Here is a 17,907-nt window from a genome sequence, read left to right as displayed (position 1 = left end):
TAAGCCTACGAAATCAGGATGTAGTTGAACACGATAAGTCCTTTTAAATATGAGAAAATAGTATCTTCTGTGGGAGCGATCTAACTTGGTTTCCTTACACCTAACTCAGTGGTACAATAAGCCGTATCACAGAAACAGCCACAGGTTGTCTTAAGGATACCTTAAAAGGTTTCAGTTCAAAGTATACAAATATAGCTCTGTTCCATTATTTTTAGCCTGTTCTACTAAGTACTTTGTGTCTTCTTAAATTGGGACACTGCTGTTTTTGAGGTTAATGTGACTGATAAAATCAAATGTGAGGTTTCAAATGTCTAACTGCAAATAGAGATTTAGAGTCTTTCAGACTTGAGCTTTTTATGTTCTCTTTAAAAGTAGTAACTTTTATACTTGAAAATAATCATTTCAGCCAATTCCTATACACCAACATCTTTGTCTTTATCACACAGCAAAAACTGACCAGCATAAAACCTGAAGTTTCCTGCCTTCCTGGCCTGGTACAGAGAAGTGTGCTGAGAAGCCAGTGCACTGCGTGCCCCTGGGGAGACGGTGTACTCAGCCCTGAGAAGGGGACAGGGTGACAACCTCCTCAGTGTTGTCAGAAAACTCCTCTTGCACAATCCAGAAACAAGACCATGCGTCAGAGGTGACGGCCTGCTCCAGCCTGCAAATGCAATGATTCTAAGCCTGATGCTGTCCCTACCTCTTCCCCTCTTCCACACACGTGGTTCTGCTCTCCTACCCAACCCTGACCGCTATCGAAATGACGTCTCAGTGAAAAACGCCTCTCCTCACGAGCTCTGCCAGTCAGTAAACATACTGGGAAATAAGTTGCTTCTATCAACTGCTTTGGGATGAGCAAAAGCACCTCAGTCTCTCTTTTCTTCTGAAGCTCATATTTCTAAAGTCACCTTGAATTTCTTAAAAACCCAGTAGCCAGCTAGTTAATATCCATTGCTACTGGATTCATAGACATAAATCTAGCCTAGACTTAGTGAAATCAGAGCCTTATTGCTAAGGATCAGGGCTAACAGAGGACTGTCACACCACGGAGGCAGCATTGTGCATACGGGTCCCAACAAGTCTGGGAGAGACCAAAATCTTCAACAAGAATAGTAAACAGCTCTCTGCCTCTGAGCACGCGTTACTGGTCATGCTCAATTATACTGTGCAGTCCTCAGGTGAGAAATTACAGTTTTCAGAAGTTTCCATACCCAAAGCCCTTTAAAATTCAACAATTTGAATTTAACTCATCAAAATCTTTACTCTAAATACCTAATTAGGTAATAAAGTGACAGGCGTTTTGTTTGGTCTGACATCTGAGGTCTGACGTCACATGTTTTAGAAATGTTTAAAAGTGGCGCTGGCTCAGTCGGCAACTCTCCTGATCTTGGGGTTAGTGAGTTCAAGCCCCATGTTGGGTGTAGAGATTACCTAAAAAGAAAGAAAGAAAGCAAAGAAAGGAAGGAAAGGAAGGGAAGGAAGGGAAGGAAAAGAAGGAAGGAAGGGGAAATGTTTAAAAGCCTAGACAAGAATTACTAGATGATGCCGACAACTTGGTAAATGAGACGCGATCTGACAGCGATCTAAACCGTGGTCTGGCGGGCGCGAGCACCCCCACATCCTGGCGGCTCTGAAAGTTCCAAGCCAAACACTGAGCCGAATCAGCCTGAAGGTCTGCTATAACACTTCAGGTCTTCACCCAGCGCAGGTTTCTTCCTTGTAAAAGTCTTTCCTGAGTAGGTTAACGTGATACTTGAATATACTCTTTAAAATACCAGTATCTGTATTAAATTCTTTATTACGGACTTCATCCCCCGGGAATAATATTCACTAATACTTTAAGAGAAGCAGATAAATTATTTGGTCTTATTCATACATGGATTACACGGCATTTTTAACTTCTAAACATGCTTCCCAAATACTGTCTTGAATGTTACAATGCAAATGCTGTATTTTATATTTTTATACAAATAAAAACCCTAAAAACGTTAAACTGGAAAATGTTTATTCAAGTATTACTGACCCTTAGTGATAAGACCATCTTACGATAATATGGAATTTCAAATTAAATACACAATCTTTACAGTGAGTAAAGAGAACCAATTTTTGAAAAAAGAAAAACCACATCACTTTTCCCCTCCAATCCTATTTAAGTTAAAATTAGCCTCTTACTTCCAGAACGGATATGGGTGCCTTAATTAAAACACACAAAATAAAACATAAAACTATAAGAGACACGGAACAGAAAAGACAACTTACTTAAAATGCACTTTGATAAAAATATTTTTATTTACTTCTAAAAGCTATCTAGTTGGTTTTATGCCAAGAGCTGCAAACCTATAGTACATCGATTTCCATTTTTCCTTAAATTTAATTGTAAATCTATTTGAAATAAGGTCTGAAAAACTCTTATCCACCTTTTTAGTGCAAAAGCATGAATCTGAATAAAATTTAAACCAAACAGATTTTTAAGTTACGTATACCTTTAGCCCAACACATTGGAAATGGACTACAGCCGCTCTTCTCCATACAGACGGCACCTGCTGGTCTCAGGGCCTCTCGGCCCGCCAGTTCCAGCAACATAAACTCAGGCCTCAAGATCAGACCAGGCGTCCGCGCACCAAGTCCCCGTTCATCGCTCCCACAGCGTTCGCTTCGATCCACCGCCACACTAAGTTTCCCCTGTGTGCTCCTTTTCTCAGAGCTTGAAGCAAAATTTGGGAGGTGCTCCTTCTGTAATATTTTCCGGCAGCTTGAAGAATGCCTCTCAGTTACAGAATCTTCTCCTGCTTCCGCAATCTGAAACACAGACCATCCTGGCTAGATTAAGCTCCAGAGCAGAATGAAACCAGCTAGTAATGTGACCCCCACGGGCCTGTGTTCCTAGATTCATTCAGGGAAGGAGAGAGGGAGGGAGGGGAAAGAGGGAGGAGAAAAAGAAGGCCAGTAGCCAGCACCCGATTAATATGCTAATCCCACCCTTCTGCTCAATTCATCTGGCAGACCTCTGCTCACAAAACCAACAGGCAATTCTAAAATTGAGTAAGCTGCAAATCAAGTCTGACCCAGATCATGTCTGTAGATGGCTCCTCCGACTATTTTTGTTTTCAAAGTCATGCCTTTGGCCTTTTTCCAGCCTAATTCTGACCTTAAGACTTAAGGTAATTGCCTTGACGAAAAATGAATAATGCAGGGGAAAACATCTTGATCAACACTAAAAACAAATCTGTAGAAACCATGTCTATAGGAACCCAGATATTTCCAAGGTAAAGGTTTTTCCAGATTGATAGTTTTAAGTCTGCAAATTTATAAAAGTATTTAGAAAACACACAGGAACAAGAATTTGAAGTTGCGAGATTCTTTTAAAACTAGCTTAGGGAATATTGAGGAATCCAAGATGCCCAATTTCTTAATTTCAAAACATGAGTGAGTACTAAACTCATACTGAAGAAGGAAGACAGAAAAACACTCTAACAATCTGTACTAGTAAGCTTTTTTTCAAAAAAATGTAAAGCTACTTACACTTTTTCCATTCAAACTGAGAGATAGTCTGGGTCATCTCTAAAATGTAGCTATTTAAACACACTCCACTCTGGCAGTAAGACAGTAAGAAATTGGGCTCCTACAGCCTCTGTTGTCTGAGCACACGTGATACACATTCAAGACATAGACAGTTCAGCTCTCCTACTACGCGGGTAATTCTGTCCGTAGCAAATCCCATTAACGAAGAAAAAATCGAGTCCTCTGCTTAACTGTGACCACGACCAGGGCTTTATGAATTCACTAACTTGTGAAAACAAGGGCTGAAAAAGGCTAGGGGAACAAGAGGCCTATCTGTGTCCAGTGATGCCCCAGGACAGCTAGTTTCATTTCTGACACACTACTCTCGATGATGGCTTTGTCTCCAGGCGTTACATTCAGCCTCCTAATAGCAGTCAGAGCTCAAATAACCTCTTAGATGCCCCCAGTGAAAACATATCATTCACCAGAATGAACTCTGACCCCAGGCAACACTGGGAAGAAAAGGGGCTCCAGAAAAACACAGGCAAGCAAGCTAGGAAAGAAACAGAAGAAACAAGCAGAAAGATCACCATTACTGAGGACACTCAGGACACAAAGGCCTACTCTCATCATAGGAGGAATCCAAGCACACCACAGGAGCAAGTCTGGTATCTGACCCAGGCCCCTGAGAATGGCTTCGGGTTTAATCTGAACCATCAAGTAACAGACATGCCAACCACAAAGGCAAACTCGGAGTCTCTCTTGGAACTTACGACTCTAGACTTAAAAAAACAGAAGCTACCTTTACTAGTTGCCAACAATATTTTACACACCCAATTTTCACATCTTCTAAGGAACATCGGTGCTGTCACATCTTTTAAAGAGGAGTTAAAGATGGAGTCGTATAGCTAGGAAGAGACACGGCTTTGCAGAGCCCACCTGTCATCCAAGAAGCCAGAGGTCTTCCTGTACGCACACACCCAGAAAAGGTTTCTGAGCCAGACTGAATGAGTGCCACGGCACCACCTGCACGGGAGAGAGAGGGCTTGGTGCAAGCAAGTGGCACGGCGGCCGGAGCCTCCACAGCAGTAGAGGAGGTGACGCGAGGACAGACGTGGGAGCTCTTTAGGTGAGAGAGAGGAGAAGCCAACTCTCTGACTGCAAAGTAACCAGTGGGCGGCAGCTTTCTCTCCCACCCCTCAAGCTAATTTATATTTATCTCAATATCCAAATATCACCTCCTAATGTGCAGCGTTCTGAGGATACAAAAGATGACAAGACGAAAGAGGCAAAGACCCCTCCAGGCCACCAAGCAGAGCCCCGCCGGAAGCAGCAGCCCGGAAGAGCCGAGAAGCACTCGGGCCACTGAGAAGAGCGGGCGGGCAGGAGAGGACGGGGCTCCGCCACACCGAGGAGAAGCTAGGGCGCCGGGCGCTCTCACAGAGAAAACCGCCGCACGTCACTCCCGACACACAGCAGCTCGTTCCCCGCGTGCAGCGAAGAGGAGAGTGTGGTTCAGGCAGTGGGGCGCGGGCCTACGGCCAAAGGGCTGAGAAATTACGCGAGGACACGTCACTCTGGGACGGCACCACTCCTGTTTGCTTCTCGATAAACAGGAAAGACCAATGAGGCTCTTAGATTCTCGAGCCGGTGAGGTCTTGAAAAGAGCGGGAAAGGCCTACATTAATGGTGGCCTAAGTGAAAACGGTGAGCAGTCCCTTTATGCGCTCCGAATAAGAAACTCACGCACTAACATAAAGGCCGTCATTCCTTAAAAAGTTCTAGTTTCTTTAAAAAACTCTTTATCGTATCAGTATAGTTAAAAGCAACTCTGGGAAGTCCTCCCTCACAGGTAAACTCATTAAAATTTACAAGAAAGAGACTATGATTTGCTCAGATCCCAATCTGAACCGTGCACATGCCCCTCCGTCCGCTGCCACCACCAGCCCAGCTGTTGCCATGTGCCACCAGGCCGCGGCTACAGGCCTCACCGCCCTATACTCTGTTCCCAACCAGTCCCTGCGTGACGCCCGTCACACCATTTCACTGCGCTAAAACTCACCGACAGCTCCCCAATTCTGCCAGAAGCAGTGCAAACTACATACTCAGCATGGTCCGCAAGGCCCTGTACAGGCGGCTCCCCTCGCACCTACACCCTCTGTCTCACCACGGCCTGGCTCCTGTTTCGTGGGCTTCCACACACTGCACACTGACCTCCCTGCTGTCCTCTGCCCACACCAGGCACGTGCCCACCTTTATACTGACTGCCCCATGCCCTTACCCTGCTTCATTTCCCACGGCACTTACACCTTCTCAAATACCACGGGACTGACTGACACAGTACGTTTGCTGTCCAGCTGCCCCCACTACAACCCCATCTCCACGAAAGGAAAGAATCTGATCTGTTCTGCACATACTGTCTTCCAGGCCTTCTTACTGAAGTGACCAGGAAGAGGTACAGGCCACATCCCACACATCCATCAGTCACCTACAGGCAACAAGGAGAGGACAGAGGGAATTTCTCTTCTCTTTTAGAGGCCGTGGTCACAAAAAAAGCATCTAGACGTTCTAGATGTCAGGACTTGGCACTAAGCTCAGTGGCAGCATGGCCTGCCTCAGTCTTGGGCACTGCTTTACCTCTGAGACCCCACTCAGCTCAGGTGCTTGGTAAGTATTCAGTGAATAAGTAGAAGTAAACCATATGAAAATGTTGCTTTTTCAAATATAAAAATTGGAAAAGAAAAACTGACACAAAATCTAGGAAGACCATGCAGACAGACTCTCCCCATCCCACATAAAAAATAAATCACACAACTGTAGTATTCTGGTACTCCCATGAGAACCTCCACTTCAAATTTCAGGATAGACAAAAATGACAATACTGTGCAAGATTAGACAGAAATCATTAGAAGGCCAGCAAACAAGGTGATGAGCAAGATGAGGGAGAGAAAAGGGAATCCAAAGCCCTTCATACACTGTGCAGTACTGTCCACTACAGCTTCCCTACAGAAACCTGGTCTTAGGTGAGAAAGTCACCGGAAAGAACGATTAAGGAAAAAGCTGCTTCTCTTGCGCAAATAAATAAAATCTTTTAAAAGGTGGGGGAGGGGTGCCTAGGTGGCTCAGTCAGTTAAGCATCTGCCTTCAGCTCAGGTCATGATCTCAGGGTCCTGGGATCAAGTCCCATGTCAGGGGAGCCTGCTTCTCCCTCTCCCTCTGCCCCTGCCCCCAACTTGTGCTTACTTTCTCTCTCTCCCTCAAATAAATAAAATCTTTAAAAAAAAAAAAAAGCTGCTTATAAATATCACCAAAAGCACATCACACAAATCCAAGTCTGACTCGCACATTTCTCATACAGTTGTATGCTTTTATTTGCTGGCCTTAATACTTGAGGGCAGTACTTCTGGGAAGAGGAAAGCCCTAGTCAATGCTTCCAAGTCAGCTAACAGGAGGAATGTGAAAGAAAACTGGAATTCATATTACACATACAGAATTCAAAATTTACCTCTCTTACTTCTTTTATGTTTGCTTTAATCAAGAGTTCTAGATCTAAGTAAAACCAACACTATTAGACTACGATAGCTCCAATTAGCAGCTGATCACTACAACACACCCTGACTTCCAAAAGCTGGGTATGCTATCCTAAACTTAATTCTATTACGATTCACAGAGTTATCATTCCTATGTCTCTGTGCCTGTTTCCACCACAAAACAGAAGTAACTTTTCTGAAAATTTTAATCTATCAAAAAAAATTAAGACTTGATAAGGACTAAAGAAATTTAGTCATAAGAATGGATACAGGCATATTCCGAAGACAAACAGATAATAGGTATCAAAATACAACATACTCCAAAAGGTGACGGTGTTATTCGCTGTTCTTGCAGAGTTTCTAACAATTACTATACCTCCTCCCTTCTGTTACTCTGAAGGAACTCTGGGGAAGTTGAGGAAGGCACTAAATTTGCAACTGGAAGATACAAAGGAACCCCAGTTCCATCTGTGAGACAAGAAAAGACTCGTTTCGCCATCCTGAACTTCCACAAGGACAATGACAATACCTATCACGTGAGTAGGGACTATGTGGCAGTCAGCAAATAGCATAACAGCAACACTAATGACAAAGAAAAGATAATGATAATGATACAATGGGGATGCCAAGTTAATGCTTACTCTATGCCAAGCCCTATCCTAGATACTTTAAACATATGGACTCAGGTATTAATAACCAACTTGATGAGGTAGATTCTACTACCCCCGTGTAAGAGATGACAAACAGAAGCATGGGGCGCTAGGTAACTTGCCTGAGGTCACAGACCTCCTGCGGAGCCGAGCTGGACATCGCGCTCGGGCAGTCAGCCTCCAGCGTGTGCTCCTTCGCTAACCCACTGCAGGACTTCACCTATTTTCTCAATCAATAATTCCACCAACCAGCAAGTTCACAAGGCACACCTGACATGCGGACACACCGAGGAACTGAGAAATGAAGCAACGTGCCTGATGTCACAGCTAACTGGTCGGCGGCAGAGCTGGCCCAGCACTGGGACACCTGCCAGAGCACACAAGCCACCACCTGTAACGACACCACCTCCGGAGGCTGCAAAGGCTTCCAGAGAACCAGGAAACAGGCCTCACTCGGCTTACAAAGGATGACTGAATCACAGAAAGAATATGAGACAGACAGGCTGCTCTCATCCCCATGCAGCACTCCAACTCACTAAATTCTGCGGCTCCCATGACAGTCCTCCCGAGTCCGCGATCCCCCGACTGCGGATACAAGCCAGCACAGTACATGCTGGACATGGAGCGGGGACCGGGGAGATGCACCACAATCACCAGGAAATACACGTAGCCGGGGCGCCTGGGTGGCACAGTGGTTAAGCGTCTGCCTTCGGCTCAGGGCGTGATCCCGGCGTTGTGGGATCGAGCCCCACGTCAGGCTCCTCCGCTAGGAGCCTGCTTCTTCCTCTCCCACTCCCCCTGCTTGTGTTCCCTCTCTCGCTGGCTGTCTCTATCTCTGTCTAATAAATAAATAAAATCTTTAAAAAAAAAAAAAGGAAATACACGTAGCAATGAATTAAGCAAAATAAGATACATAAAATAGAAGGGCAACTGCAACCGCAAGAGGCAGAAAATTCTGAACTTCTTATCAATTTAGACAATACTCAACTAGAGTATTTTCACAGACACTAATGGCCATTTCTCATGTGTTCTGCCAAAGAGGAGATGAAAGCTAAATTCTAGGTTTAGAAACTGTTGGGAGGTTATTTGCCACCAAATTTAAAAGAAAAAAAAAAAGGTTCCTGAAATCTCAAAGAAGACACCACTTGAGTTTTTCAAATATACTAGTAGAGGCATAACACAGAACGGGGCCAGAAACTGACCAACATTGTCACCCTAACTGTACGTGTTATAAAACAGAGTGGGGCTTTTTGGCGTATATTGACCAAGTAACAAATACTGAAAAACAATCAAGCCATTATTTATTTGAATGTTAACACCATTCGAATAAACTTTGCAACTCCTGTTTTAGTGAACATCAATATACAGCCAACTTACTTTATCATTTTGTCACCGTAGATTCTTATTTTACCCGGTAAATCCAGTTTACCCCCAGTGTGATCGCTCACCTGACCGAGCAAACAGCAGACTGCCCTGTTGGGACTGCGGCTGAGAAAACAGTGGTGGCTTGCGGGATATCGGCTGTGCAGTGACACCCACGCAGCCACACGGGAAGGGAAGGCCCACGGGTGGCAGGGGGCTCTGCTGGCGAGCAGGTCCCTTCTACCACCTACACTGCCCATTTTCAGGAAGGATCAGCAGCATCGTAGGGGTCCAGTCCTCCCCCAGCCGTATCCTAAGGAGAGCCCTGAAGAAGGCGACTTTTCTTCCCAAACACAGATACACGGTGGGTTCTCTTGCTCAAAGGCCCTCCTCTATGCTTTTGGTTTTCTCACACTGGTATCAACAGATATTATTCCGATTTAGCAAGAAATTTAAAGTCATTTTTCCAATTCTCCCTAAAACTTTTATCATTAAAAAATGTTAAAAATAACCTCACACCTATCAGGATGATTACTTCTTTTTTTTTTAAATGGGAAATAGGAAATAACAAGCATTACCAGGACACTGAGAAGCCGGAACCCTTGTGCACCATGGGTGGGAATATAAAATGGTGTGACCCAGGGTGCTATCACCTCAGAAAACAATGGGGACAGAGCTTCAGTGTGCAAGATAAAAAGTGCCAGCCATCTGGTTCCCAACAATGTAAATATATGTAACACGACTGTACAAAAATGGTTAAGAGGATAAATTATGTTGTTTGTTTTTTGTTTACCACAATAAAAATTCAAAGAATGCTAAAACCACTTTAATGGAGTGTCTCTTGCTTATTTTACAACAAGCTGGCGAATATAATTAGGTCTACTTTTGTAGATGAGGGAAAAAAGCCTTGAGACGCTAGGAACGTGCCCAAAGCGCAAGAAGCAGCAAAAGGGAATGACAACCACCGGTCCTTGAGTAAAGACAGGACACTAGTCCAATACTACGAGGAAAAGTTAACTCCTTAATAAACTCTGAGGTCATTACCAATACGTCGTGAAGATTAATAACAGGAGGCCCCACTTAGGATGGAGTCTGGAGGCCAGCAGGGGTGGCTCTCACCGCCCCACTCCTCCCCCACTGCAGGCCCAACAAGGAGAGGTGCACCTTGCAGGCTGATACCACTTGACTAACCCAGTGGGAGGAAGGTTCCTCCTCCCTCCCAACTCCCCACCTTTCCTCTATAAAAGAGTAGTCCTCTCCTTTGTGCTGCCTCCCTGCTTGCTTGCCTGCCTTTGTAATTCTTTGCTGTTCCCAAATAAACCCATTTTCACTGGTAAAATGACGGGCGGTTTTATTTTCAAGGTTAACAACATTATTTTCAAGAAAGAGGGAGCTGAGGCTGACAGAGGTAAAGGACTTGAGGTTAAGATCGGACCTTGTAAAAACAAAGACCCCAAAGCTCAAACTGATTCATCTTTCCACCACCTTCAACCTGAAAGTCCAGTGTTGTCCATTCAGCTTATTGTTAAGTACTCCCTGAATCCCCACGTGGCAACATACTAGATATAGGACTCTGGGCACTTTTTTAAAAAACTGTTCTCTAGAACTTGGTTTTCTCATCAGTTAAATAAAGTTACAAACAGTTGTTATGAGAATTAAGTATTACAAGCATCAAGGGCTTTGAGAGTGCTGCGTGCCTAGGGCACTGTTCCGCACCTTCTATGTTGGTGCAATGAGTTAAGCATCAGAGATCGGAAGACAATACGGACAGACTTCTGGCCCCTAAGGAGTTCGGAGCCCACAAGAAGACAAGCACTTAAGTCACTGCACCCACAGATCCAGCTTCCGTCAGACTGGTCTAAGAAACCTCCAGTAATCCCCTTTAAGGTTTAAGGCAGTTTGAGGCTTAAATGAATCATAGGTTTATTCACAAAACTAAAAAACTAGGAACAGCCTACATGTCAATAGAAAAGAAATGAGTAAATAAAGTTTGGAAAACACTCATCAATGAAAAAAGTCCACATAGTATAAAAGAAAACTGCAACTCCCAGTCCTAAAATGCATACATTTTCAAGATATATACCTGTCTATATAAAAATTTTTTTGAGAGCAAGCGAGAGCACATGCAAGCTAGGGGTTGGGGGCAGAGGAAGAGACAGAATCCCAAGCAGGCTCTTTGCCCAGAGCAGAGCCCTACACAAGGCTCGACCTCACGACCTTAAGATCATGACCTGAGCCAAAATCTAGAGTCAGATGCTCAAAGGACTGAGCCACCAGGAACCCCAAGATAAATATTTTAAATAATAAAAAAGGTATAGAAGAGTATGTAGACTGTGGTATTTCATTGTAAAGGAAAAATACATGCACATATGTGCTTCCTGTTATATGCACAGATCACCCACAGACATTTACACAATTATGAACAGTGACTCTTCCAGACAGACAATTCAGCAGAAATCGGGTTAAAGAGGGGGAGGTTTAGGATTCCCTGCCTGCCCATTTGAATTTTGTGCCATCTATATTTCTGTTCAAAATAATAAGTGAACATAAAAAGTAACTATTTTAAAGATACAGTACCTAGTGAAGTCCCCACTATTTCCCAAGAAAGCAATCCTTTCTAAGTAACACGCCCATCAAATAACAAATCAAAAAAGAAATCAGAAAATGTTCAGAACACAGTGATAATAAAACTAGAATATCAAAAATCTTTAGGACACAGCTGAGAGTATTTAGAGGGACATTTCAAACTTCAAGTGCTTATATTTAAAAGGTAAAAACATCAACTGTCTAAAGAAGTAAGAAAAATAAGAGCAAATTAAACTCTAAGTAGAAATAAAGACAGAATAAGGAGCAATGCTGCACATTAGCTAACACATAAGGCTAAAGGAAAAATGAATAATACTGCTCTTATCTTTATTTAAAATTTTAGTATCTTGTTCACCATGGATTTTTTGCATTAATGTTGTTGTTTTTTTTTTTAAAAACACTGCATCAAGCTATTACTTATCTTGACTACTGAGGTTTTCACTGGCTCCACCAATGCCTCCCCAAAATCCTAGTCCTCCCCATATTTCACTCTCTCCCAGGGGCTCCGTCCACCTCAACTCCAAGGCTCCCCATGTCCAGGCCTTATCACCTAAGGGGTCTGTAAAACTAAAACATTTCTGCCCAATGCATCTTAAATACAATCACTCAATTTTTAAAGTTCTCTTCTGAGGACAAAAAAGGTACTTAACATTTCTTTTTCAAGGACCAGAACTACAGTAACTCAACTGTCAGAGCTTTATCTTACTTGAAACAGTTACAATGAATTTTTTACATTGGACCAGAAAACTTGTTGATTTATAAATGTCTGAATTTGAATAAAGGAGGTAAGCAATAAAAATCTGTTAGCAAAATCAATGCTTGATTGTGGATATTCCCGGCAGAGGAGTTAAGATGGTGGAGGAGTAGGGGACCCCTTTTTCAGCTGGTCCCCTGAGTCGAGCTGGATAGGTACCAGACCAGCCTAAACAACCACGGAATCAGCCTGAGACGCAGGAAGATACATCTGGATCTCTACAAATGAACATCTCCAGCGCTGAGTATTGAGGTACGAAGCGGGGAGCCGTGAAACCGCGCACAGATATCGGAAGATAAACGGAAGGGGGAGGGAGCCGCTGCGTTCGGGCGCCGGGAAGCGGCAGCCACCTGCACGGGGGAGCAGGCGGACTCACGGAGGGCACCTGCGAGAGAGCGGACTGAGACTGGTGAGCTGGTGAGCTGGGAGCGTGCGCCACGAGGCATCTCGCAGAACACCGGAATCCCGGTGTGCTCACGGGATCCAGACTGAGACCGGGAGCTCCTGGAGCACGCGCGGGGCGGCTGGCGGGCCACCTGCACGGGGGAGCGGGCGGACTCGCGGTCGGCACCCGCGAAACAGAAGACTGAGACCCTGAGCCTGGAGCGCGTGCCACCAGGCTTCTCACAGAACTCCGGAATCCCGGTGTGCTTACCGGGCATAGACTGAGACCCGAAGACCCGGGAGCGCGCGGGATGGCTGGTGGCTGGCAGCGTTAGAAACACAAAGGATAGAGACGCGCCGGCCCTGGAAGTGAGGGCAGGGACGCCGGGTGTGGGGCGCACATCCCAGGACGCTGCAGGGTTGAGCAGCACCAACAGTAACGGAGTTAAAGTGGCCAGAACATCAGTGGAGAATGGGCCGCAATCCCTCTCTTCTGTGACAATTCAGCCTCTGCTGCTCTCTCAGAAGAGGCATAACAGACCGCCAGGGAAAGCCACCAGAGAACAAAAGCCTGGAAATACCCGCTCACAGCGTGCCCATCCCCATCCCTCCTCGCAGGGGACACGGAGACTCTACCCAAACAGGGTTGCCTGAGTATCGGCGCGGCAGGCCCCTCCCCCAGAACACAGAAGGCAGGCTGAAAAATCAAGAAGCCCACAACCCGGGGCACCTGGGTGGCGCAGTCATTGAGCGCCTGTCTCCGGCTTAGGGCGTGATCCCGGCGTTCCGGAAAGGAGTCCCTCATCGGGCTCCTCCGCTGGGAGCCTGCTTCTTCCTCTCCCACTCCCCTGCTTCTGTTCCCGTTCTTGCTGTCTCTCTCTCTCTCAGATAAATAAATAAATAAAATCTTTAAAGAAGAAGCCCACATCCCTAAGATCCCTATAAAACAAGGGGCACAGCCTGGGACCCAGTCAATAATTTGGGCTCTGGACAACCCCGCAACCTCTCCTCATCAGAATGACAAGAAGGAGAAGCCCCCCCCCCCCAGCAAAGAAAAGACAGTGAGTCTGTGGCCTCTGCCACAGAAATAATGGATATGGATGTAACCAAAGTATCAGAAATGGAATTCAGAGTAACGATGGTCAAAATGATGAGTAGAATTGAAAAAAGTATTAACGAAAAGGTTACTGAGAATATAGAATCCCTAAGGACAGAAATGAGAGTGAATCTGACAGAAATTAAAAATTCTATGAGCCAAATGCAGGCAAAACTGGAGGCTCTGACGGCCAGGATCACCGAAGCAGAGGAAAGGGTTAGTGAATTGGAGAATGGGTTAATAGAGGAAAAAATGAAAATAGAAGATGGTCTTAAAAAAATCCACGCCCACGAATGTAGGTTACGGGAGATTACTGACTCAATGAAACGATCCAATGTTAGAATCATCGGCATCCCCGAGGGGGTGGAGAAAAACAGAGGTCTAGAAGAGATATTTGAACAAATTGTAGCTGAAAACTTCCCTAATCTAGCGAGGGAAACAAACATTCGTGTCCAAGAGGCAGAGAGGACACCTCCCAAGCTCAACCACGACAAACCTACACCACGCCACGTCATAGTGCATTTCGCAAATATTAGATCCAAAGATACAGTATTGAAAGCGGCCAGGGCAAAGAAATTTCTCACGTACCAAGGCAAAGGCATCAGAATTACGTCAGACCTGTCTACACAGACCTGGAATGAGACAAAGGGTTGGGGGAGCATTTTTAAAGCTCTTTCAGAGAAAAACATGCAGCCAAGGATCCTTTATCCAGCAAGGCTGTGATTCAGAATTGATGGAGAAATAAAGACATTTCAGAATCGCCAGTCATTAACCAATTTCGTAACCATGAAACCAGCCCTACAGGAGATATTAAGGGGGGTTCTATAAAGGTAAAAAGGCCCCAAGAGTGATACACAAAAGATAGTCACAACCAATACAAACAAAGACTTTACCGGCAATATGGCATCATTAAAATCATATCTCTCAGTTCTTAGTGCAAATGTGAATGGTTTGAACGCTCCCATAAAACACCACAGGGTTGCAGATTGGATAAAAAGAAAAGACCCATCCATTTGCTGTCTACAAGAGACTCATTTCGAACCCAAAGATGCATTCAGACTGAGAGTAAGGAGATGGAGTACCATCTTTCACACAAATGGACCTCAAAAGAAAGCTGGGGTAGCAATTCTCATATCAGATAAATTGGATTTTAAACTACAGACTATAGATAGAGACGCAGATGGGCACTATATTATTCTTAAAGGAAGTATTCAACAAGTGGAGATGACAATTATAAATATATATGCCCCCAACAGGGGAGCAGCAAGATACACAAGCCAACTCTTAACCAGAATAAAGAGACATATAGATAAAAATACATTAATAGTAGGGGACCTCAACACTCCACTATCAGAAATAGACAGAACACCCTGGCAAAAACTAAGCAAAAAATCAAAGGCTTTGAATGCCATACTTGACGAGTTGGACCTCATAGATATATATAGAACACTACACCCCAGAACCAAAGAATACTCATTCTATTCTAATGCCCATGGAACATTCTCAAGAATAGACCATGTTCTGGGACACAAAACAGGTCTCAACCGATACCAAAAGATTGAAATTATCCCCTGCATATTCTCAGACCACAACGCTCTGAAATTGGAACTCAACCACAAGGAAAAATTTGGAAGAAACTCAAACACTTGGAGACTAAGAACCATCCTGCTCAGGAATGACTCGATAAACCAGGAAATCAAAAATCAAATTAAACAATTTATGGAGACCAATGAGAATGAAAACACAACGGTCCAAAACCTATGGGATACTGCAAAGGCAGTCCTAAGGGGGAAATACATAGCCATCCAAGCCTCACTCAAAAGAATAGAAAAATCTAAAATGCAGTTTTTATATTCTCACCTCAAGAAGCTGGAACAGCAACAGAGGGACAGGCCTAATCCATGCACGAGGAAGCAGCTGACCAAAATTAGAGCAGAAATCAATCAATCAGAAACCAGAAGTACAGTATAACAGATCAACAGGACTAGAAGCTGGTTCTTTGAGAGAATCAATAAAATTGACAGACCACTGGCAAGACTTATCCAAAAGAAAAGAGAAAGGACCCAGATTATTAAAATTATGAATGAAAAAGGAGAGGTCACGACGAGCACCATTGAAATTGGAAGGATTATTAGAAATTTTTATCAACAGCTATATGCCAATAAACTAAGCAATCTGGAAGAGATGGAATCCTTCCTGGAAACCTATAAACTACCAAGATTGAAACCAGAAGAAATTGATTTCTTAAACAGGCCAATTAATTATGAAGAAATTGAGTCAGTGATAAACAACCTTCCAAATAACAAAACTCCAGGCCCGGACGGTTTTCCTGGGGAATTCTACCAAGCATTCAAAGAAGAAATAATACCTATTCTCCTAAAGCTATTTCAAAAAATAGAAACAGAAGGAAAGCTACCAAACTCATTCTATGAGGCCAATATTACCTTGATCCCCAAACCAGGCAAAGACCCCATCAAAAAGGAGAATTACAGACCGATCTCCCTAATGAATATGGACGCCAAAATCCTCAACAAGATCCTTGCTAATAGAATCCAACAGTATATTAAAAGGATTATCCATCACGATCAAGTGGGATTCATACCTGGGATGCAAGCGTGGTTCAATATTCGCAAATCAATCAGCGTGACACATCATATCAACAAGAAAAGACTCAGGAACCATATGATCCTCTCAATCGATGCCAAAAAAGCATTTGACAAAATACAGCATCCTTTCCTGATTAAAACCCTTCAGAGTGTAGGAATAGAGGGTACATTTCTCAATCTCATAAAAGCCATCTATGAAAAGGCTACTGCAAATATTATTCTCAATGGGGAAAAGCTGGAAGCCTTTCCCTTAAGATGAGGAACTCGACAAGGACGCCCACTCTCGCCACTATTATTCAACATAGTACTAGAAGTCCTTGCAACAGCAATCAGACGACAAAAAGGGATCAAAGTATTCAAATCGGCAAAGAAGAAGTCAAAATGTCTCTCTTCGCAGATGACATGATACTCTATATGGAAAACCCAAAAGAAGCCACTCCCAAACTATTAGAAGTTATAGAGCAATTCAGTAACGTGGCGGGATACAAAATCAATGCTCAGAAATCAGTTGCATTTCTATACACGAATAACGAGACCGAAAAAAGAGAAACTAGGGAATCCATCCCATTTACAATAGCACCAAAAACCATACGTTACCTTGGAATTAACTTAACCAGAGACGTAAAGGACCTATATTCTAGAAACTATAAATCACTCTTGAAAGACATTGAGGAAGACATAAAAAGATGGAAAGATATTCCATGCTCATGGATCGGAAGAATTAACATAGTTAAAATGTCCATGCTACCCAGAGCAATCTACACTTTCAATGCTATCCCGATCAAAATACCGAGGACATTTTTCAAAGAACTGGAACAAATAGTCCTTAAATTTGTATGGAAACAGAAAAGGCCCCGAATCTCCAAGGAACTGTTGAAAAGGAAAAACAAAGCTGGGGGCATCACAATGCTGGATTTCGAGCTGTACTACAAAGCTGTGATCACAAAGACAGCATGGTACTGGCACAAAAACAGACACATAGAACAATGGAACAGAATAGAGAACCCAGAAATGGACCCTCGGCTCTTTGGGCAACTAATATTTGATAAAGCGGGAAAAAACATCCGGTAGGAAAAAGACAGTCTCTTCAATAAATGGTGCTGAGAAAATTGGACAGCTACATGCAAAAGAATGAAACTTGACCACTCTCTCACACCATACATAAAAATAAACTCCAAATGGATGAAAGACCTCGATGTGAGACAGGAATCCATCAAAATTCTAGAGGAGAACATAGGCAGCAACCTCTACGACATCGGCCAAAGCAACCTTTTTCATGATACATCCCCAAAGGCAAGAGAAACAAAAGATAAAATGAATTTATGGGACTTCATCAAGATTAAAAGTTTCTGCACAGCCAAGGAAACAGTCAGAAAAACTAAGAGGCAGCCCACGGAATGGGAGAATATATTTGCAAATGACACTACAGATAAAGGAC

At 43.8% G+C, this 17,907-nt stretch overlaps 1 protein-coding gene across 10 annotated transcripts in view; it reads right to left on the bottom strand.

Annotated features, from left to right (window-relative positions):
• PTK2 (protein tyrosine kinase 2) overlaps positions 1–17,907 on the bottom strand; it is a 264,175-nt gene that overhangs the window by 196,755 nt on the left and 49,513 nt on the right. For 6 of the 10 annotated variants that reach the window (XM_087864579.1, XM_087864566.1, XM_087864570.1 and 3 more), the window contains one exon: positions 2,484–2,799. The exons of the other annotated variants lie outside the window; for them this stretch is intronic. In XM_087864579.1, the coding sequence (XP_087720705.1) occupies positions 2,484–2,583 (100 nt within the window). In that variant the 5' untranslated portion in view covers positions 2,584–2,799. The remainder of the gene's footprint in view (positions 1–2,483; positions 2,800–17,907) is intronic. 10 annotated transcript variants of the gene reach the window in all.

The sequence above is a fragment of the Ursus americanus genome, chromosome 9 (genome assembly GCF_024610735.1).
Source record: "Ursus americanus isolate L20-20 chromosome 9, mUrsAme1.1.p, whole genome shotgun sequence".
Taxonomy (NCBI): Eukaryota; Metazoa; Chordata; class Mammalia; order Carnivora; family Ursidae; genus Ursus; species Ursus americanus.
Note: the sequence above shows the minus strand (reverse complement) of the source record. Positions and strands in the feature narration are given on the sequence as shown.